Raw genomic sequence first — 23,505 nt, 5'->3', positions numbered from 1 at the left:
TTAGTGGAGGTCCCACTTCGCAACAGAATGGATTTAGAGTATCTTCTACTAAAATAATTGTTCAGATACCGCTGGGCAAATTCAAAAGCCTTGTGGTGTGCCCTAATGAGTCTGAGCTGTTGTGTAGTACAGGAGGATCTACTTAATATTTGCCATGTAGTGTCAATGATATAGCTTTGCACCATTTTTAAATTACAGTTAAAATGATAAAGAGATTGTCGAGGATTAAAAAAGCATGGTTGCTTTTCATACTATTTACTTCAGTGGATAAAAAATTGTTTGGTTTTTCAATTTCTTTACAACCACTTAATTATCAGAAGTAAATATCTTCAAGGAGGTTAGAAAGTTTGAGACTTGTCAGAAAGTTTTTAAAAATCTCCAGAATTGTATACTTATTCTTTGGACCAGACACCAAAAAGAGGAAAAAATATGATCTCATTGACTTTCTTCATAGAGTAATTATGCTACTAGATATGGTTTCTTATCACATTAAGTTATAACCTTCATGAATTGAATAAATAAAAATTGTATCCAGTATATATTATGCGAAAACAAAAATATTATTTTTTATTCTAAGTGGATCTTTGACTTGAAATTAAATACAGGTCATGTTTGTATTTAAACTTTATTACTCGTTCATTATATTTTGTTTTAATTTGGATTGAAGTAGGGGAAAAATTCCATTATCATCTCAGTACAATATGTGCTAATCTGATAGGACAAAGAGACCTGTCTAATTATTAATAGTTTAACAAAGTTAGGGCTGTGTAATAAGTTATTAAAGTCGCATATTAAATCTAGCTTTACGCATTTTAGAACTGTCAGCTCAATGACTGCTTGAAGCCTAATATGTTCATTTGCCCTATTAACATGCTTAGCCTAATGTGTTTATTATTGCTAGAGATGGTAGCCAGACAGCTATTTAAAATATTTTATTAACCCCTTAATGACTGGAGCTTTTTTCGGTTTTGCGCTTTCGTTTTTGGCTCCCCTTTTTCCCAGAGCCATAACGTTTTTATTTTTCCATCAATATGGCCATGTGAGGGCTTAATTTTTGAGGGGCCGAGTTGTACTTTTGAAAAGTACCATTGGTTTTACCATGTCATGTAACAGAAAACGGAAAAAATTCCAAATGCGGTGAAATTGCAAAAAAATGCAATCCCACAATTGTTTTTTGTTTGGCTTTTTGCTAGGTCCACTAAATGCTAAAACTGACCTGCCATTATGATTCTACAGATCATTACAAGATCATAGACACCAAATATGTCTAGGTTCTTTTTTATCTAAGTGGTGAAAAAAATTCCAAAGTTTGCTAAAAAAAATTGTGTCATTTTCCAAGACCCGTAGCATCTCCATTTTTTGTGATCTTGGGTTGGGTGGGGGCTTATTTTTTGCATGCCAAGCTAATGCTTTTAATGATGCCATTTTTGTGCAGATGCGATCTTTTGATCACCCGTTATTGCATTTTAATGCAATGTTGCAGTGACCAAAAAAAGTAATTCTGGCGTTCTGATTTTTTTCCTGCTACGCCATTTAGCAATCAGGTTAATAATTTTTTTTATTGATAGATCAGGCGATTCTGAATGAGGCAATACCAAATATGTGTATGTTTGATTTTTTTAATGCTTTATTTTGAATGGGGCGAATGGAGGTGATTTGAACTTTTATGTTTTTTAATTTTTTTAATATTTTTTAAAACTTTTTTTTTCTTTTAGCATGCTTCAATAGCCTCCATGGGTGATTAGAAGCTGCCACAACTTGATTGCCTCTGCTACATAAAGGTGATGCTCAAATCGCCTCTATGTAGCAGATTTACTGCACTGCTATGAGTAGCGACCACAGGGTGTCGCTCATAGCAATCCAGCATCTACAACCATAGAGGTCTCAAGTAGACCACTGGTTGTTATGCCGACAAACCAATGACCCGTATCATGTGACGTGGGTCACTGGTGAGCACATTTCTGTCCAGATGGCTGGGAGCACTTGTTAAATGCCATTGTCAGAGTTTGACAGCAGAATTCAACTGGCTAATAGCAACAGGCGGATCATGTCATCACCAGAGTCCACATCAAAGCGGGGGTGCTGCTATCGGACATACTATTCTGTATGATGGCAGAAAGGGATTAAAATGCTGGATAACAATCAAACTAAATAAATTTTGTTTCACCGAATATACACTCTATAGGCTCAATATTAAAACATCACTTTTGTTAATTTCTTAAAATAAGAAAATACCCTGTTTCCTCAAAAATAAGTCCTACTTCTCAAAAAATAAGCCTTTCCAGGAATTTTTGACCTTTTTGGAGTAGGCTTGAAATATAATACCTATCCCAAAAATAAAGCCTAGTTGCGGTTCAATGAGGAAGAGATCAGCAGCTAAAATGGTTAGAGAATATAGCAGAACTCTTAATTAAAGAAAGCACACACACACCCAAAAGAAATCAACCCCCCAAAAAAATGCATGTGATTATTTATGCAGATTCTTGTCATGCTACTGCATCCTTAGGGTGTGTGCACACGTTGCGGATTCTGCTGCAGATCCACAGTGGATTTGGCTCTGTGGATCCGCAGCAGTTTCTGCTGCGGTGTACAGTACCATTGAAGGCAATGCAAAATGAAAAATGCAGTGCCCACGGTGCGGAATTTTCCATGCGGATTTGCTATGGTTTTAAATGCGCTGCATGTCACTTTGTGTGGATTCCGCAGCGGTTTGGCACCTGCTCCATGACAGGTGTTAAACCACAGGGGAAAACTGCAGGCTAATGTGCAGAAAACTTGCAGATAAACCACAGGACTTTTGACCTGTGGATTTACCTGCAGATTTAGACAAATCCGCGTGGAAAATTCCGCAGCAGAATCCGCAATGTGTGCACACACCCTTGCTGTTTTGCTCCTGGTGGTGGAAAAAACTTTTTCTTCCTTTATACTACAAATTACAACTTGCTTTCACATTCCTGAATAACAGTGTGATATTAGGTTGATTCCCAAGCGAAAGGTCACTGGTTCGAATCAATAAGCAACCATGAAGAACATTTCCCAAGAAAAGAGAAAAAGCATCATCCAGCTCATTGATAGCCATTAGTGATGAGCGAGTATACTTGTTGCTCAGGTTTTCTCTGGTGTTCTCCAAGTATTTTGGTGTGCTGGGAGATTTAGTTTTTGTAGAAGCAACTTCATGATTTATGACTGCTAGACAGCCTGAATAGGTGTGGGAATTTCCTAACAAACTGGCATTCCTCACATGTATTCAGCTTGTCCAGCAGCCACAAATCATACAGCTACAGTGACAGAAACTAAATCTACAAGCGTGCCCAAACTACTCTGAGGACACCTGAGCATGCTCGGGAAAATCGGAGCAATGAGTATATTCGCTCATCACTAATAGCCATCTTGCAACCAAGTAAATTACCAAACTGTACAGTATCATGTGAGGGCTATGGCAGTTGAAAAAATACAAAATGAAGTCCTTTAATTCATTCAAAAGCCAAGAGGTGGACGTCCAGGCAAAATATCAGAGTCAAGAAGTCAGCTCATCACAAGGTCTATCAGTTCTCATGCAACAATCAAGGCATTGGAAGTTGCTCGTATACTTCGTAATAGTGAGATCACACACGTCAATGCAAGCACTGTGAGAAACACATTACACAAGTCTGGAATGGTGGCCCAGAAAAAGGTAAAGAAGCCTTCAATATTGTCATAAGAAAACTCGGCTCAAGTTTTTAAAAAAGTACAAAAAGTGGACAGTAGAAGACTGGAAACTGGTGATTTGGAGCTATAAGACAATAGTCAATAGTCATGGCTCTGAGGGTTGTAAATTGGTATGGAAGAAACAAGGTAAAAAGTGGTGAATGGATAGAGAAATTGAAGGAACTGTCAGTTCAGTGGAGGAAGCCTGATGATATGGGGTTGTTTCACAGCCAATGGCTTTGGATACTTGACCAGGATCGTTAGTGGCTTCAATGCTGAGCTATATTTGAGCATTCTTTAAGATAAGCTACTTTGTACACTCGAGTACCATGGTTATGAAAAGGATAACATAACGTTCCAGTATAACAATGACCTAAGGCATATATCGAGATTGGCAAAGAAATGGTTCAATGACATTGAAGTAGAGGTGCTGAATTGGCCTCCACAGTGACTAGACCTCAACCCAGTGTGCACGAACTTTGGGAATGTGTAGAAAAAAATGCTTGAATCTGATTGAGAGCATGCCCAGAAGGATTTAGGCAGTGTAGAAAGTCAAAGGTGGATTTCAAAATACTAACAAGTTATAAAATAAAAAAATAGATTTTTAGGAGCATAACAGTAACAATGCAGTGTCATGACAATAATCTGCATAAGTAATTGAATGCAAAATAATTGCAAGTCAAATTTATGTATGAAATAGCCAAGAAGATTTTCTATAAAATGATGTAAAGGTACTGTCACACTTAGCGATGCACCAGCGATCCCGACCAGCGATATGATGCGGTCAGGATCGCTGGTGCATCGCTAAGTGGTCACTAGTGAACTGCCACACAGGTAGATCTCACCAGCGACATCGCAGGGGCCAGGGGTCGTTACTTTCCTGTAAGACGAGGCGATCCTGACATCCTCCCGCCCGCATCCACGCGTCGCTCGTCTCCACAGCAGGAAGCCCCAGCAGAAAGCTGACGACGAGAAACAGTCCAGGACGTTCTCGCGCGATCAGCGATAACCAACGGGGGAGCGGTCGGAGGTAAGTATCAGACATAGCGATATCGCTAGCAATATCGCTATAACGTCACAAAAACCAGTGACGTTATAGCGATATTGCTAGCGATATCACTTAGTGTGACAGGCCCTTTAGTTTCATGTTCAAAGCTGTAGTGGATAGTGAGATATGGAGCCTGGAAGTTAGTGTATATCAGATGTTTAGCATAGAAGCTGTATGTAGGCTATTCACTAAATCGCGTCCAGGTCAAGGGGAACACTTTCCATCCTATACTGCCAAGGGAGCAACATGGACAGCATTCGGTGAATCTATAGCTTTTCGTACACTGTAGTGACACTAGTCTGTCAGGGAAAATCAAACCTCAAAAATGGTTTAATTACCTGAAAATGACTTAGCAGCAAAATGTTGTGATCCAGAACAGAAAGCAAAACTGTAAAAGTGATTCCTGCTCTGGTTGACTGGAATCATCTATGTATTACAAAGACTGTTATTCATTTTAGAAGCTGCCATGAAATGCAATATTTATCTGCTGCAAATGCTTGCTAAAATGCCTAAATCACCACAGATTCCTATAAAAATGGCAATTAATTGCACAAGGTGGTTTATATGGTAACTGCAATCAATATGCAAAGTGTTGTCTGTGGTGAACCAACACTCTTAGCACCTTTAAGATGCTTTTATCCATTATCATTTTAAGAAAATTAGATTTAATTTTCAATGGAAGAACATTTTAAAAATAATCAGTTTTCTTTTCACATAAATAGACTGTAATATACTGTGTGGTAGCCTAATTTAAAGGGGTTTTCTGAGCGTTGGCTTTGTTCTCCCTATTTATTTAGAGTTTCTTTGTTTTCATACATGCAACTTATTTACGTAACGTATTTGTCCAATTATCTAATCAATTTAATCAAGATATTCACCATGGAAATATTTCTTTTAGATAATCTAATTTTGGAGAGACTAATTTTATTGGGATACCTGTTTAATGAAAGTATTAGAGGAAATATTTTATTAACTTCATAGGTGATATTTTAGAAAATGTCTTAAATTTAATTTAAATTACGTTTCCATTACATTTTATAAAACATATAAAAATCATTTAACAGGTCATATTACAATAATCAAAACCCCTGTTTTCCATGTTACATAGATTGAATTATTACTATATCTAAACTATGATAATGTATTTGTTTAGATTTAACATTTTTAAAAGCTATCCCTTTAAAAGTACTATTGCAATGATGCCATGGGATTAATAAATTAGATTAGTAGTGATTTAACTTACAATCTGGCAAACATTTTGCATTTTTTAATTCCTGTTTTTTTAAATATTTCACAACGGTTTAATACTTGATACATATTGTCATAGTTGAGTGAAACTCCTCAAATTATTGAGGTGATGAAAATTGAATCAACTAGGATGAGGTTAATACAATTTAAATCTTATATTTAGGCTTCCCTGACCCTCCCCGTGCCTGCCACAGTCCTTGATTGGCTCTTCTATCCTTTTTCTTCTGTGTTCTTCTGGTTGGGCCTTCCATTCGATAGGCACAACACTGCCAAATGAGCTCAAGGCAGTGATATTGGAGGTACTAATGAATGAAAGACCTGGCAGGAAGGATGATAGAAAAAATAAGATACAATTTTGAAGACAGAAGGTATGAAAGCCAATCAAAGACTGGGAAAGATACAGGATAGGCCAAAAAAAGAGTATGTAGAAAGATTTATTTTTTAATCATTTTTAGTCAATTCACTTTGATTTGAATTTATTTGATGCAAGTCAAATTTTTCCCCTGAATTCCCCTGAGTGAATCTGCCCAAAGTAAATTTTGGGTGATTTGCTCAATGCTAACAAAATGTATGTAGCAGAATATTGCTGGGCAGTAAGAATTGATTAATGCAACTTGTTTTCCTCATTATAACATTACCCTTTTTAATCCAGCAAAATGGATGCTGTTTGCAAAAACAATAAGATTTTGATTATTCTGATTTTTTTTAATTGAAGGTGATATTTTTTCTCAAATCGATTCACTCATCTTTATATGTTATACATTCAGTATACCAAGGGGCTTTGATAGATATAGATATGAAATGCTGTTTATTAATTTTTTACCTTTTACACTTAGTGTTTATAATTAAAATTGAACTGACAATACCAAATTTGAGCAAGTATTTTATAAACTATATTCTTCTAATGCAGGCAATGGTTTCATCCAAGGAACTGGAGCAGTTCAATTCTGATATACAGAAATTGCTTGAACCACTGGAGTCTGAAATTCAGCTTGGAGTGAACATCACAGAGGAAGACTTCAATAAAGATATGGTAAATTATAAGTTATGGATATGAAATGGCAACGAATGGGAAAAATAAAAACTGGACTTTTGGGCACTTTTCTTTTAGATTATTCATTTTTGAAGTTGGCCCAATTCACACTGGTACATTTCATTCTGTATAAAAATAGACATTAAGGAAGTAAGACAGTAGGTGTAAAAAAATTATCTTTATTTATAAGCCAGAATGTTTATTTGCCGTATGTGATTACACATGAAACAATTCAAACTTACTTTTTGGAAGACAATGAAAGAAAGTTGTGAAGACATATCCCCTCTCTTAGGTCAGAACAGAATCAATACTGTATTTAAAAAATGTGAAAAATCATAACAGTAAACACAAAGATTTATTGAGCTTTTCTTTCATCAAATTCCCAATGACTTAGAAGTTTGCATACACATGATTAGTAATATTGCCTTTATGTTATCTACTTTGGGTAAAATACTTATAATAGTATAACACAAATTTTTCATAGTAAGCTGCTGGAATTTCAGCCCATTCCTCCTTACAGCTCTAGTGTGACCAAGTCAGGCTTGTAGGTCTACTTGCCTGCACATTTTTTTTCAATTCTCCTATGAATATTTTTTATTGGATTGAGGTTATACCTGTCAGGATCCTGTCAGCGCTGGCTTGCAGCCTCCGCTGAGCAGGGACTCACCCGCACTGTAGGGGGGGGCCCGGATTCAGGTACAGCCGGAAAGTACAGATACACAGGACCTGTGGACACTGAAGTTTAACAAGCAGTCACAGGACCTACGGTCATGTGACTGCAAGTGGGCAGGGCTTAGCGTCCTGCTTTAAGAGATGGCAGGACACTATACAGAAATACTCAGAGTCAGGCAAAATGGAGGTCATACACAGAGATATCAGTAAAGTACCAGGGATGAGACAGAATGGATAGTCAGGGCCAAGCAGAAGTCAAAACCAAACAGACATAGAAGGTACCAAGCAGAATCCAAAGCAATATCCAGAGAACAGCCCGAGTTGTACACAGAGAGTCAAGCAACCAGAACACCACACAAACACACTCAGGGGTCACCACACAATGCCAAGGGCGAAAGTATAACTGATGGGGATGGGAGCATCCTAAGGCTATAAGAAGCCTCTCCCAGAACCAGGGAGAGGCCACAATCATAGCCCCAGGTGTGCAGGTAAGCCTGCACTGGGATCACAACCTTTAACCCCAGAAATGCCAGTCATCAGCACTGGTTCCAGACATTAACCCCACGTGTGCGAGTCAAACCTGCACTGAGATCATGACAGTACCCCCCTCTCAACGGGGGGCTTCTGGACCCTCAGGCTTGCCCAGGTACCTAGCATGGAAAGCCCGAACCAGGCGACCCGCATGCATCAACCGGGCCAGGACCCATGACCTGTCCTCTGGCCCATACCCCTTCCAATGAACTAGGTACTGTTCTGACTGCCATACCAACCTAGAATCTACGATGTGACCAATCTCATATTCCACATGTCCCTCAACCGAAACCGGAGGAGCAGCGGACTCGGATTCTTCCCGGACTGCTTCAAAAGGCTTCAGTAGAGATCTATGGAAGACGTTAGGGATCTTGAAAGAGGGTGAAAGGCACAGCCTGTATGCTACTGGGTTGATTTTTTCCACAATCTTGAATGGGCCAATGAATTTGGAGCCCAACTTGGCTGACGGAATTTTTAACTTAATGTTTCGCATGGAGAGCCAAACTTTCTCTCCAACCTGAAACATGGGACCAGGTGTTTATTTCCTGTCCGCGAAAAACGTATACCTACCTTGAGACCTAGATATACGCTGCTGGACTTCTGCCCATGTATCTTTTAACCGCTGAACAGAGTCCTCAGCCCCGGGACAACCCGAATCCAGATGAGAAAGCTCACCAAAATGAGGACTGAACTCATAGTTGATCAAAAAAGGGGACATACCAGTGGATTGACTCACCCGACTATTAAGGCAAATTCAGCCAACGGCAGTATATCACACCAGTTATTCTGTCTAGCAGAAGTCAGACATCTGAGGATCTGTTCCAGAGACTGATTAGTGCGTTCCGTCTGACCATTACTCTCAGGATGGTATGTGGATGAAAAGGACAAAGGTATCCCTAATTTTTTGCAGAAAGCACACCAAAACTTAGCCACAAACTGCACACCACGATCAGACACCACATTCAGGGGTACCCCATGCAAGCGGACCACATGCTGCACAAACAATCTGGATAAGGTCTCAGCTGAAGGTAATTCAGACAGGGGAAGAAAATGAGCCTGCTTTGAAAATCTGTCCACCACTACCCATACCACCGTATTACCCCTGGAAGAGGGAAGATTGGCAATAAAATCCATGGACAGGTGGGTCCACCGTCTTTCGGGAACTTCCAAGGGCATCAGCTCCCCGCCGGCCGGCTATGGGAGCTTTTAGAACGAGCGCAGACCCCACAACAGAAATTAATTTCTTCATATCAGAACCAAGGGTAGGCCACCAGAAAATCCTAGCCACCGCCAGTCATGTGGCTGATATACCAGGGTGAGCACACAACTTGGATTCGTGGAACTCTTGCAAGAGTTTAAGGCGAAGTTGTTCTGGGACAAACAACTTGCCCCCTGGCTTGGCTGCAGGAGCCAGCGACTGGGCCCCCTCAATTTCCCGTTCCAATTCAGATGAGATCCCTGCTAACACCACCCCAGGGTGCTGAATGGAGGACGGTGGCTCAGGGGCAGACACATGGTGAAAACTACGAGATAAGACGTCAACCTTGACATTCTTTGACCCTGGACGGAATGTAATAGTAAACATTAAACGAGAAAAAAAAAAGCGACCAATGGGCCTGTCTGGGCTTTAATCTTTTAGCAGACTCAATGTATGACAAATTTTTGTGATCAGTGATCACAGTAACCAGGTGACTGGCCCCCTCCAAAAAGTGCCTCCACTACTCAAACGCCAACTTGACCGCAAGAAGCTCTCTATTGCCTACATCATAATTTCTTTCAGCAGCAGAGAACTTCCTGGAAAAGAAAGCACATGGCCTGAGGTTGGTTAGAGTGGCAGACCCTTGGGACAACACTGCCCCCACCCCCACCTCAGAGGCATCCACCTCCACCACAAATGGTTTGGACGGATCTGGCTGTACCAACACAGGAGCAGACATAAAACATTTTTTCAGCGTCGCAAAGGCCTCTTTTGTGAGCGAGGACCAATTTCTCACATCCACACCTTTGCATGTTAGATCCGTGAGAGGTTTGACCACCTGCGAAAACCCCCGGAATAAATTTGCGGTAATAATTGGCGAACCCCAAGAAGAGCTGAAGACCCTTAAGATCTCGGGGTTGCACCCAATCCGCAATGGCCTGCACCTTCTTGGGGTCCATGCGAAAACCCTCACAGGATACAATTAATCACAAAATAGACAATTCTTGCACACAAAAACCCAATTTGGCATACAGATGATTTTCTCTCAGTCTTTGGAGAACAGTTCATACATGTTCCAGATGAGAATGCCTGTCGGAGGAGTATATCAAAATATCATCTAAGTAGATAATGACAAAACGACCAATGAGATCCGAGAATACCACGTTGATGAAATTCTGAAATATGGCGGGGGCATTGGTAAGACCAAACGGCATGACTAAATTTTCAAACAGTCCCTCGCACGTGAGGAACGCAGTTTTCCATTCATCCCCCTCTCGGACCCTTATCAAATTATATGCCCCCCGAAGATCCAGTTTAGAAAACCACTTTGCCCCTCATAGTTGGTTACACAAGTCGGGAATTAATGGAAGGGGGTACCTATTCCGTACAGTAATCTGATTAAGCTCCCGAAAATCGAGACAGGGACGTAACCCGCCATCTTTTTTCTTTACAAAAAAGAAACCTGCCGCCACAGGTGAGACTGAAGGACGTATGTGTCCCTTGCGCAGACTTTCAGCAATGTACTCCTTAATAGCCAAGTGCTCAGGGCCGGATAAATTAAACAGACGGGCTTTAGGTAATTTAGCCCCCGGGACTAGCTCGATAGCCCAGTCAAAGGGTCTATGTGGCAGTAACGTCTCGGCCTCGCTTTCAGAGAATACATCTTCGAAGTCCTTCAGGCATTCCGGAATACCTTCCAGATCGACAGATGATACAGACATAGATTTAACAGGTTCAACCAGCAGTGCAGATTTATCACATAACTTAAAATCATTAAACCCCATTGAACAATCTCCCCGTTTTCCAGTTAATTAGGTTATGGCGTTGTAACCAGGGCATGACCAACACCAACTCTGCAGTTACATTGTCCAGAACATAGCAACTAAGGTTTTCCACATGAGTAGCACCCACTCTGAGTGAAAACAAGTCAGACATGAAGAGAATTCCCTCCTTAGTGAAGGGAGATGAGTCAATGGCCACCACCTTGATCCGAACCTTGAGCCTAACTGTCCCTATCTTGCAGTGTGTGACCAATTGGGAGTCAATGAGATTAATCGATGATCCGCAGTCCACAAAGGCTGTAGCGGGAAAAGAACTACCGTCCACAAACAGTTCCACATGAAGTAACACTTTACAAAGCGAGGAAAAGGTTACCTGAGGGTCTCAGTAGTCTCCCCGTTGATTACCCAGACCTAGTTGTTTCTTCCCGACCGGGTCAAAGATGGGCAATCAGGACACTCCCTTTTCCAATGTCCCCTTTTACCGCAGTGAAAGCATAACTGCTTGTCCTTCCGGCGTTTCCTCTCCGTATCCTTCAGGGAGAGGGTGCCTACATCCATGAGCTCAGTGGCAGTCTCTTTTCTACTGGGGAACAACGGAGTCTCCACCTGCATCACCCCTCTGGCCCGCAGCCTGCGGTCCATCCGGACGGCGTGGGTCATGGCGTCCTCGAGAGAGTTAGGTCGGGGAAGTAACACCAAGGCATCCTGCAGCGTTGTCCCAAGAGACCTCTGCGGCCCAGTGGCGGAACTCAGTACAAAACCACTCAGCCGAGTGTTTCCCCTGACAGACACTCATCGCTATGTCCTCTGCCAATTGCACTCGGTCAGGCTCATCATAAATGTGCCCGAGGGCCTCAAAGAATGCATTCACAGACAGTCTCTCAGGGGCAGTGGGAGGAAGGGAGAAAGCCCAAACTTGTGGGGACCCTCTTAATAACGACATAATGACCCCTACCTTCTGGTTTTTGTCCCCAGAGGAATGTGGTCTCAAACTAAAAAAAGTTTGCACCCCTCCATTAAGACCCTGAACTCCTTTTTGTTCCCAGAAAAAAAGTCAGGCAGTTTAACAGGTGGTTCCAGGGACACCAGAACAACATCCCTCGCCCCAGCCCCCGGAGACCCCGCAGATAAAGCCCCTCGCACTGTTTCAGAAACCTGCTGCTGAGAACGAGCCAGAGCTTGCTGCTCCAGAGATAAACTCTGAAACATCTGAGTCAGACTTTTCATCTCGTCAGCCAGAGACTGTATGGGATCCATAACTCTCTGCACAAAAAAACCCAAAAACTTAATGGTCAGTTATAATGTCAGGATCCTGTCAGCGCCGGCGTGCAGCCTCCGCTGAGCAAGGACTCACCCGCACTGTAGGGGGGGCCCGGGGTCAGGTACAGCCAGAAAGTGCAGATACACAGGACCTGTGGACGCTGAAGTTTAGCAAGCAGTCACAGGACCTGCAAGGGGGCAGGGCTTAGCATCCTGCTTTCAGAGATGGCAGGACACTATACAGAAATACTCAGAGTCAGGCAAAATGGAGGTCATACACAGAGATATCAGTAAAGTACCAGGGAAGAGACAGAACGAATAGTCAGGGCTAAGCAGAAGTCAAAACCAAGCAGACATAGAAGGTACCAAGGAGAATCCAAAGCAATATCCAGAGAACAGACTGAGTCGTACACAGAGAATTAAGCAACCAGAACACCACACAAACACACTCAGGGGTCACCACACAATGCCAAGGGCAAAAGTATAACTGATGGGGATGGGAGCATCCTAAGGCTATAAGATGCCTCTCCCAGAACCAGGGAGAGGCCACAATCATAGCCCCAGGTGTGCAGGAAAGCCTGCACTGGGATCACAACCTTTAACCCCAGAAATGCCAGTCATCAGCACTGGTTCCAGACATTAACCCCACGTGTGCGAGTCAAACCCCCACTGAGATCATGACAATACCTTGGTGATGGCTACTCCAGTGTCTTCATTTTGCTGTCTTTAAACTATTTTGCTACAAAAGTTGAAATATTGTTGGGGTCATAGTCCATTTGGCAGACAAATGTGTGCCCAAATGTTTTGGTCAATGTTTTGAGATATTGGTGACACTTCATTAAGACTGGCATGTGTCAGCAAGACAATGCTCCAAATTATTTAGGAGACGCTTGCCATTTTATTAATTTTGTGCATCTAAGGCTGGTTTCGCATTTGCGTTTGTTTGTGCAGCGTTTAATCTGCAGCAATCTGTATTCGTCATGTTTCCTTATCTTTAACATTGTGTACGCAGGGGTATGCATTTGCATCAGTTCGCATACATCAGCGTACGCATGCGTTGTTTTTTGGTGTGCAGCGTGGTCCAGCGAACGCATCTTGTTGGATTTTTGAAAGTGGCAAAAATCCGTCAAATATACACATTCATGCGAATGTGGATGAGTCCATCAAATAAACGTATTACTGTCTATGGGAATGCATGTGTACGCAAGGACATGGGTACACATGCATTAAAAATGCATGCATTTTTCACATAATCATGTCCGGGAAATGAGACACACCCATTGGGTGTGACTTGTGTCAAGGAAATTCTCCGAACACATGCGCTGAAAAAACGCAACAGCATGCAAAAAGTGCATGCAAACGTAGTTTTTTTTGCCGTCATGTGTAATCTGATGCAGATAAAAATGTGGCGTAAACATGTGTTTGTATGCCTTTTGACATGCGATGATACGCTGTGCATACAAAAGCTAATGTGAATTTAGCCTTGCAAGCATTATGTCCCTTCATTGCTCCCCAACATAAATGCAACTGGAATAGTATTTCTGGTGTAAGAAACGCTAGTACTTTTGCAGAATTAAACAGGCAAGCTTGTCATTCCCTACCCCGGTTTTTCCCTAGCTCTGCTCATTTTTTCAGAGCTACTTCAAACTGGAATGAAAATGCCAAAATTCACTAATTTTTATAACAGAAAATTTGATGCAGAAATTTTTTTATGACTTTTCAGACTAGATTACACTAGTATTCTAATGTAGAAGCTTTGATGAGTCCCCCTATTGCTGCAATATCTCCATATAATTTTCCTTCCTTATAATTACATTTATTTTCAGAGCCAAGACAATGATGGGCAAATAAGGGAATTGTTGCAAAGGGGAAATAATCTTCAACTTAAAATTGGAGATGATAAAAAGAGAGAAGAAATCAAACTGAAACAACAGCTCTTGCAATCTAAACATAATACTGTCAAGGTAAGTCAAACATTTTTAGGTGATGCTGACTATCAAATCAAAATAAATGTTTTAATATTAGCTACTAAAAGATAGATCATTAAATGAATAAAGGTATGAGAAAATATTATTGTTTATTATTCACTTTTAAATTTTGCGTGTTGTAAGATTTGAAGGATTTTTTTCTATGTAATTACCTAACAGTTTATTGGAAACCATTTAAGAAATCACAATCATATTGAATTGCAAAACACTTTAAAATGAAGTAGCATTTCTCGTAACCGCAAGATTGCGATGTCATCCAATATCCCGAGGCTTAGCATTGTATCTGATTATGACAAAATGTCCTCTTTACGTTGCTTCTTAAGGGCACTTCATTATTAGTTGTGTTTTCAAGAAGTGAGGTCATTGATTTTCACTTTTTGTTACTCAATAAAGGCATTCACCCCTGACAGATAAGAAAAAACTCAATGGAATATCGATTACGTTTAGAAAATTCAAACAGACTCTTATTTTTCAAGCAATTTTGAAAAACTTTTAAGTCATTTCTGGAAGTCGAGACATGCTCCATTCATTCTAGGGCACTTAATAATGTACCTGTAATTTCTAAAACTGCATAAATAAATATATGATGTGGATAGGTTATGAAGTCTTATATGAATTGTCATAAGATCGATAGCTATGTATTTATGCAAGTGTCTGCAGCATCTCTCCATAGACTAAGGATTTACAATGCGCTTTAATTGATATTTATATACTTCTTTGTGGGGATACTTTCCTGTATCACAATCCATGCAGCAACTCCAACGACGCCAGAACTTGAGTACTTTTATCAAAAGTGTTCATTTAAAAAAAATGTAAAGTAAAGCAAATATAGAATAAAACTTTACATTTTTTACATTTTTAATTCATGATACATTGTTGTTTTTGAGAATAACACACATACCTCAATCCAAACATTTCCTACTTTAAGAATGAATATATATGTACATTTGTTTTCTTTTTCATTGACTTGCACGTCACAGTAAAAGCATAAATTGTCTGTAAGCAAAATTTCCATCCAGTCATCCGAGAAATTATAGATGAATATTGTGGGTGATTCATCTAACTTGTTTACATTTTAATGCAGCTTTATTTATATGCACAACTGTCCACGATATATGACTGTTATAGATGCTTTAAAGGGTTTTGATAAATGAGTGCCATTGTGCAACAAATAAAGCTTTGTCATTCCATTTACAATATAGAAAAAGTGAGTATTTGGTCTCACAAGTAAATTAAAAGGACTCCTTTGGCAGAGAATGCTTGAATCAAGCATGGGCGCTTGGTGCATCCTGGCATGGCCAAACATTATTGTGCACCTTCCTACCTGCTTGGTTTCCCTCTATCTCCACCTTTATTTGGCTTTGTAAAGGCAGAGCTGTCAATCAAGGAAAGGGGTGGCAATAAATGGAAAGCAAGTGGGAAGGTGCACTTAAAGGATATCTGTCACCAAGCTTTTGCTAACTCATCTGAGATCAGCCCAATGTAGGTGCAGAGTCTGTGATTCCAGTAATGTGTGACTTTCTGGGTTGCTTTCTGTTATTTTGATAAAAGTCACTGCTTATCTGCTGCATTTTTCGCAGCTCTCTGAATACTGAGTTGTATAACTCCTTGAACAGTGTACACAGGCAGCTGCCAATCAGTGGTGAGAGTGGGGTTATGCAGACCTCATGAATATGAAGGACTACCTATTAGCAGATTTATTAGTTGTCTAATAATACAGTGATTTTATTAAAACTACACTAATCAGCCTAGTTATTGGCACATTGCTGGAATCAGAGTTTCTGACTCTACATTATGCTACTCTTAGATTAGGTGTCAAAAACCTGGGGACAGTTTCCCTTTAAATGTTTGCCATGTCAAAGAAAGATTGAGTGACGGTGCTTGGTTTGAACAGAGTCTCTGTAAAGCTTTGTAACACAATTGGACCAATTGACTGTTCTGAAAGTGTAACTCCATTGACATTAAGGGCCTTAGGAGATGAACACTGGAGGTGTAACCCAGACAGGCATTATATTATAAAATTACATGGTTGTAATTTCAGTAAAGTTTTTGTCTCTTTTTTTAGGAAACCATTCTATCACTTTATTAAATGAAGTACAATGTGAAGTATTCATGATTTAAAGTTATACTGTGCTTTCATTATTTCTTTAACAAACAGGATTTAAGATCTCAAAGAAGGAAAAAAGCTTTGGATATTTCTCATCAGTGGTATCAGTACAAGAGACAATCTGATGATTTACTTAAATGTTTGGATGATATTGAAAAGAAAATCGCTAGTCTTCCAGAACCCAAAGATGAGCAGAAGCTCAAGGTATTCTCATATAGATTAATCTTTTGCACAGTTATGGTGTGTCATAATTTTTCAGTGCCATAGTAAAGTGTGTGTGTGTTTTAAATTCAATTATATCAATGTAGAATATATATAATTTAGTGAAAAAATTAAATGATCTTAGATATCATGCCTAATATGTTTTTAAATAGTTGTGTAAAGTATGGAATAAAATATCTACAGTTTTACATTGTGTGTTAAATGTTTCAATTTTGTCCCATTGTTCTATGTAGTAGATCAGTCTACTTTGTCACTATGTGTTTTAACAACAAAGGTTAGGCTTAAAGGGCTTGGCCATTTTCTAAAACAGTTTCTACAATTCCATAATTTGGCACATAACATTATATAACCCATATTCTATATGTCAAATCTTCTTTTATAACACCTCAGCTGTCAGTGGATAGTGAATTTAAACACTGAATATGGCAGTCCATAAAACTCAAGACGCTGTGATTCATGAACATGAATGCTTTCATGGCTGCATCCTCATCTGCACTAGCACTGAATGTGGCTAAACACATGCACATATATAGCAGCATCTTCTGACCGTGTCTACCTGCGTAATGAATTCCACTGTTCAGCACCTGCACAGAAAAAAATACAGTCTGAAATTTTCCTAGGAAGTGGCTAAATTCTTTCAAAACTATTGTACAAAGTACTGCAATTGAACAACTAAAAATCAATATCAACTAAAATATTTTTGACTCTGTTCTAGAAATTCTAGACCTCTGTTTTATAGACAGTAAGGCGGTTGGCTACTTTCTCTTGTTAGTGCAGCATTTCTAACAAACTAACTCTTCTGTCAATACAATGGCTAATGGTGGAGGAGCCTGTGACCAGAGCAGCCTCCTCCAATAGCTAAACACCTCACATGTGAAAGCTGTTTAATTGTTGGACGAGGCTGAGGGACTTGTTTGGTCACTATCAGTCATTTCATGGTTAGTTTGAAAGGTAAGTTGAACTATCAAAAGAAAGTGGCCAACCCCTTTAAATTCATTTTAATTGACAGTTAATTAGACTCCGATCTCATTGACACATGACACTGTCTGACTTTTTGGTATTTTTGATTGCAATGATAGTGTATTTTGAAGCACAATCAAAACTACCAGAAGTCAGGAAGAAACCTGTTATATCTTATTGTAAGATAACTGTGTTTTAACAGTGCCTCAAACTTGTATAAAATTATAAATGTGTTCATAAAAATACTTATGTAAAGGGGACTTCTGGTCAAATAATGCCATTGAGGTCTGATACACTGCACATCCTGTGATCAGCTGTTACAAACTCTGGCATCTTTTGGATGTAAGCACTTGGAATGGAGCTACAGAGCACAGCTCCATTCATTGAGTATTGGCATTTCCAGGTTCTGCAAAACACATTGTAGTGAGCCGGAGCAAATGACAGCTGATTGATGCGAGTGGCAGATGTTGGATCTACATCAATCCAATATTTATTACCTCTCCATCAGTATTATGTGAATAGACAACCCCTTAAATCCTATTTCTAGTTGAATTCTATGACTGGTTTATGAGCACATTTAAAGGGAATCTGTCACCAGCATTTCACCCCCTAACTATTTATATGTGAATATAGCTTTTTCAATTACAAGTCTTTTGCATGGCCAGACCATTCCTCTGTTACTAAAAAAATCAGTGTTTTAATTGATATGGAAATGAAGCTGAAAATTTTTTTATAGATATGAAGCTTCTGTTATTCCAGATCTATTCTCCACCTAACGCCGACTCCTCCTGCTTTGACTAACAGTCTCTATGCTGTTAAAAGAGCTGTGAGTCAAACGGGAGGAGGCACAGGATTCAGATCTACTATAGCTCTTCTGCCTCATTCAACTCAAATGCTAATTTCTCAGTAACAGAAAACAGAAATGGACTTGTAATGGTATTATTAGTGAACTTGTCTTTAAAAAAGCTACATACACACATAAAATGTTCAGGATTTGAAACCATGCTGAAAGATCCTATTTAATGTCTTTTACAGACTATCTTTATTGTTAAACTTAAATTTATATTGCTCAGAGCCTGTAATTATTTCCTATAAGACAATTGTTAGTATTACTTTAAAAGTATTGACTATAATATGTAAAATAATAACTAATATTATTGTAATTATTAGACATCTTTATTATATTAGTAAAGCAGTTTGAATAATTTAAGATAATTGAGTATTCACTCATTAACAATTAGAAAAGGATAAGGATTAACACAGTAACTCATTGTTTTATACTAGACCTGCAAAATGATCTCTTTGCAATATGTGAAACCTCGAAAATGTTGATGTTGATAACAATATTGACTCATGTTATGTATCTTTGTTCCAGATGAACTAATGACTAACAGTACGTGGATGACTCTTTCTCATATTAGCACACTTCATTCATCAAACCATGTCCATATGTTACTGTCCAATCAATCTAAATTGTCAGCAGCATTCAATGAGTTCTGCTTCTTTTTTCTATTATTTTCAGCCATATTATTTTGCTTTATCATTGCTTTGGTTTGTCACTAAATAACAAAATAAGAAAATATATAAAAAATATATGGACTCTTGTTGGATAGAGAAAATTTAATATTTTTTAAGTACGTATTTGGTTTAGCTAGAGACATATGGAATATATTTAAAGAATGTACGAAGTACAAAGGCAAAATAAAGTTACAGAATCATATTATATATGAATTAGTAAAATCTTAGTGTATCATTTAATCATTTCTCAAAATAAAGTCTAATAAGAAATAAGTGACCGAAGTATGCTGCTGCTTCTTTTAATGCAAATTAATTAGCTAGCTAACTGCCCTGGACCCTGTATTGGTTTTGCTCACTAGGAGATTGATGGAGAATTGGAGATGAAGAGAGAAGAATTGAATGCAGTGCACAGGCAAGCTGAACGTTTGTCTAAGGATGGGGCTGCCAAAGCGGTGGAGCCTACTCTGATCCATCTTAACAAACGCTGGCAAGAAATTGAGAGCAAATTTGCTCCATTCCGAAGACTACATTATGCACAAATTGTGAGTTTTATTTGCAAACCAGATAGTTTGCAACTAACCCAATTGTACTAACAGTCCTCTGAAGGTGCAGTAAGCTAAGTTAGTGATACGTCTGTGCAAGGTTGCTCAGTATGGCCCATATGATTTACTACCTATAAACTAACAGATGTTGTACAAAAGTAGACTTTTCATTCATTTATAGTTAACGCATGTTAAATTTTTGTTGCTTCATTCATTTTACCATAACATTTTAAAAATTACAATTCATTTTACCTCTCATTTAAGTCACAAACATAAAAAGAGAAATAGGGTTTCAGTACTTCATTTCATGCAACTTTTATTTTCATGTATATATATTCTGCTAATAAGCAAAAATAAGCAATTTTCACTTGTGTCGTAGCTTGGATTTTTTCCCCTCATTGGTTTTGTACTTTGGCAATTTCTGGAACAGTAGCTAATAAGGTTCAATATGAAATTGGTGGGGGGTCCCACAGTTGAATCTACAATACAGTGAAGCATCTGCTAAGCAATGTATGTGTTCTGCTTTACACATAGCTTATACCTGGCCACTATTGGATCAGATATGTGTTGATTTCTGAAGGTGTGGGGTTTTGGACCATCACTGATCTCACATTGATGACTTATCCTGTGGATAGGTGAATCTAGTGAATTGGTTGCCAATATGCTAGTTCCGGATTAAACCTCTAGGAAGTGCTAGTGATTGGGAGGTTTAAAGAGGTTCTCCAATTATGATATAAAATGGAGCACCTGATATAATTAAAAAAATAGCCTGTCCTAGTCACTTGTCAGTATTGGCTGCAAACTGAAGACACACAGCTCCCGAGACCTGTGTCTCAACTGACAAGAGCTGTAGCACACATGCCTCAGTTAGCTGCCAGGAACAGGACTGTCATATCAAACAGAAGAAGTATGTTTTAACAAAGGTTGTGGTCAACAAAAAGACAAAAAGATCTCCTGCTTTATCCTCATACTCCTTCATCAGTCTACAGCTTTAAAACAGTACACAGTGAATGAATTCACCCATCTGGAAAGCAAATAAACATTGATTTAGATGAAGCTGGAGATAACCCCCTTTGTGCTCATGTAGGAAGAGACTAAAGGGCCTGTCACACTAAGTGATATCTCTAGCAATATCGCTATAACGTCACTGGTTTTTGTGATGTTATAGCGATATTGCTAGCAATATCGCTATGTCTGATACTTACCTCTGACCGCTCCCCCCGCTGGTTATCGCTGATCGCGCGAGAATGTCCTGGACCGTTTCTCGTCGTCAGCTTCCTGCTGGGGCTTCCTGCTGTGGAGACGAGTGACACGTGGACGCGGGCGGGAGGACGTCAGGATCGCCTTGTCTGACAGGTAAGTAGTGACCCCCGACCCCTGCGATGTCGCTGGTGAGATTTGCCTGTGTGGCAGCTCACTAGCGACCACTTAACGATGCACCAGCGATCCTGACCACGTCATATCGCTGGTCGGGATCACTGGTGCATCGCTAAGTGTGACAGTACCTTGGGTCCCGTCACATTTAGCGATGCACCAGCGATCCCGACCATGATAAGACCCGGTCAGGATCGCTCGTGCATCACTAAATGGTCGCTAGTGAGCTGCCAAACAGGCAGATCTCACCAGCAACGTAGCAGTGGTCGGCGGTCGTTATTTACCTGTCAGATGCAGCGATGAAGACGTCCTCCCGCCTGCGTCCACACGTCGCTCGTCGGCGCCAGCAGGAAGCAGCCGACGAGAAATGGTCCAGGACGTTCTCACGCGATAAGCGATAGCCAGTGGGGGAGCCGGTCGGAGGTAAGTATCACACAACGATATCGCTAGCAATATCGCTGCTGCGTCACAAAATCGGTGATGCTTTAGCGATATTGCTAGCGCTATTGCTATGTGTGAGGCCCTCTTTAAACATATGACAGCTATGGTCTTAGCTGCTAATTGAATCATTTGTGATACAGTTATTGTCAGTTGAGATGTAGTTCTCGAGAGGTGTATATCTCCAGTCTGCAGTCTGTACTGACAATTGACAAGGGCAGGCTGAAGTTTGAATCTTATTAGGGTCACCATTTTATCTAATTCTCAGAGAGCCCCTTTAAGATAGGTATTTTATTAGACAATCAAGATTTAATAGACTAAAGCTCTCTGGTTAAAGCATCTCATCAATTAGCCAGAAAGAGATGTTAGAAAGAATATCTCTTGCTCTGAAGGATCCACAAAGGTGTATGCATTACACAGATAGATTAATTTTAATGCAGATTGTGTAATCATGTAATTCTCCTGTGAAGGAAAATTGCACCCTTGCTGGGCTCTCCAGCAACAGAACAAGATTTAATAAGTTTATCACTATGTGAATCTGCAATGCAAAGTAACTAAGATTATTCGAAGCATACAATCCATGTAGGCTTAAATCTAATCATAAGTTTACTCCAGATAATTATTTTCAGTTGTAAGAAAATATTAAAGACATGTACGAAAATATCATTGTCTTGAGCATTTACTAAAGAAGGCAGATGATGCTTCAGAAATTTATAACATTTCATGAGCTTTCTTCAATAAATCATATTGACTTAGACCTGAAAGTACAGAAGCCTATTAAGGAAAAAGAGCATATGCTCAGAAAACTTACAAATTCATAGAAATGGGCAAAATGCTTGACTACATTATTAACTACTTCATGGTAGAACAACATAAGACTGTCAGAAAAGTTGATCACTTGACTTGGATTCGTTTTTTAATCAGACTGATTGCAGACAAGCTAGGATTTTAGAATGACTTCTGAATTCTGCTTTCAGACAAATATTTTTTGTTATTATGTAAAAAAAATATACAATATAATTCATTGTATCAATTACTGTATTGTAAGATCAATTTCCATTTATGCAATATTTTTTTCCAAGTTAGCAAATGAACTAGAAAAAAATATTGCGGTATTTCTCAACCTCACAATGAAATTTATGAAAATTTATGAATGAAAAAATGTAATAAATTATGATTTTTTTTACAGTTAATATAAATAATGTTTTAACTATATTTTGACATTAATGCTTAGAATATTAAAGCTTCAAACATTTGGTCCACAAAATGTGATGAAAGAGGTAGTGGAATTGGTGGCCTATTAATTTAACACAAATGCATGCACTATATTTCTGCAGCAATGTAGATTATAATAGAATATAAAATATACTTAACTATCTTCCATGTATCTCTACCTTTTCTCGACTTTAAAATGTACTGTATCAAAATACTACCAAAAGGCAAACATTTACCATACCAAAAATCTGTGCAAGCCTCAAAGGCATAAATTTACAGATAGAATCTGTAATGAATGCTCATGTAATCCCTGGCGATTACATTAATTACATGGAAATAAACATTCTTACAATTTTACATATTAAGTAAAAGGTCAAAATACAAAGTCACAGACTGTGTTGTTTATATGTGTTTGGAAGAAGTAGCAGTTGAGAAGAAGGGTCAATGTCAAAAAACAATATAAACTGTCTCCGTGCCTTTGTCCAATATAATAAACTCTATAACAAGTGTCATGTTTAATAAAGATTTCAAGACAGAAGAATTTAGAAGCGTATCAGAACTAAAAGAAAAGTGTCATTTTTACTCAAGATGTAAACTTTGATCTACTCTATGTACAAAGCAATATCTTTATCAATCCTTCAATTTTCATTGAATTACTTTCACCACTCTCTGTAACAGTAACA

The 23,505-nt window shown here is 39.1% G+C and overlaps 1 protein-coding gene across 7 annotated transcripts in view; it reads left to right on the top strand.

Moving 5' to 3' along the window:
* Nucleotides 1–23,505, top strand: part of DMD (dystrophin) — a 3,834,938-nt gene that overhangs the window by 1,538,119 nt on the left and 2,273,314 nt on the right. For 6 of the 7 annotated variants that reach the window (XM_073550686.1, XM_073550687.1, XM_073550684.1 and 3 more), the window contains 4 exons: nucleotides 6,894–7,016; nucleotides 14,285–14,422; nucleotides 16,605–16,757; nucleotides 19,613–19,795. In XM_073550686.1, coding sequence (XP_073406787.1) covers nucleotides 6,894–7,016; nucleotides 14,285–14,422; nucleotides 16,605–16,757; nucleotides 19,613–19,795 — 597 coding nt within the window. The remainder of the gene's footprint in view (nucleotides 1–6,893; nucleotides 7,017–14,284; nucleotides 14,423–16,604; nucleotides 16,758–19,612; nucleotides 19,796–23,505) is intronic. The other variant, XM_073550688.1, reaches the window with a different exon arrangement.

Source organism: Dendrobates tinctorius, unplaced genomic scaffold (genome assembly GCF_039654945.1).
Source record: "Dendrobates tinctorius isolate UK_male_01 unplaced genomic scaffold, ASM3965494v1 ptg000166l, whole genome shotgun sequence".
Lineage (NCBI taxonomy): Eukaryota > Metazoa > Chordata > Amphibia > Anura > Dendrobatidae > Dendrobates > Dendrobates tinctorius.
Note: the sequence above shows the minus strand (reverse complement) of the source record. Positions and strands in the feature narration are given on the sequence as shown.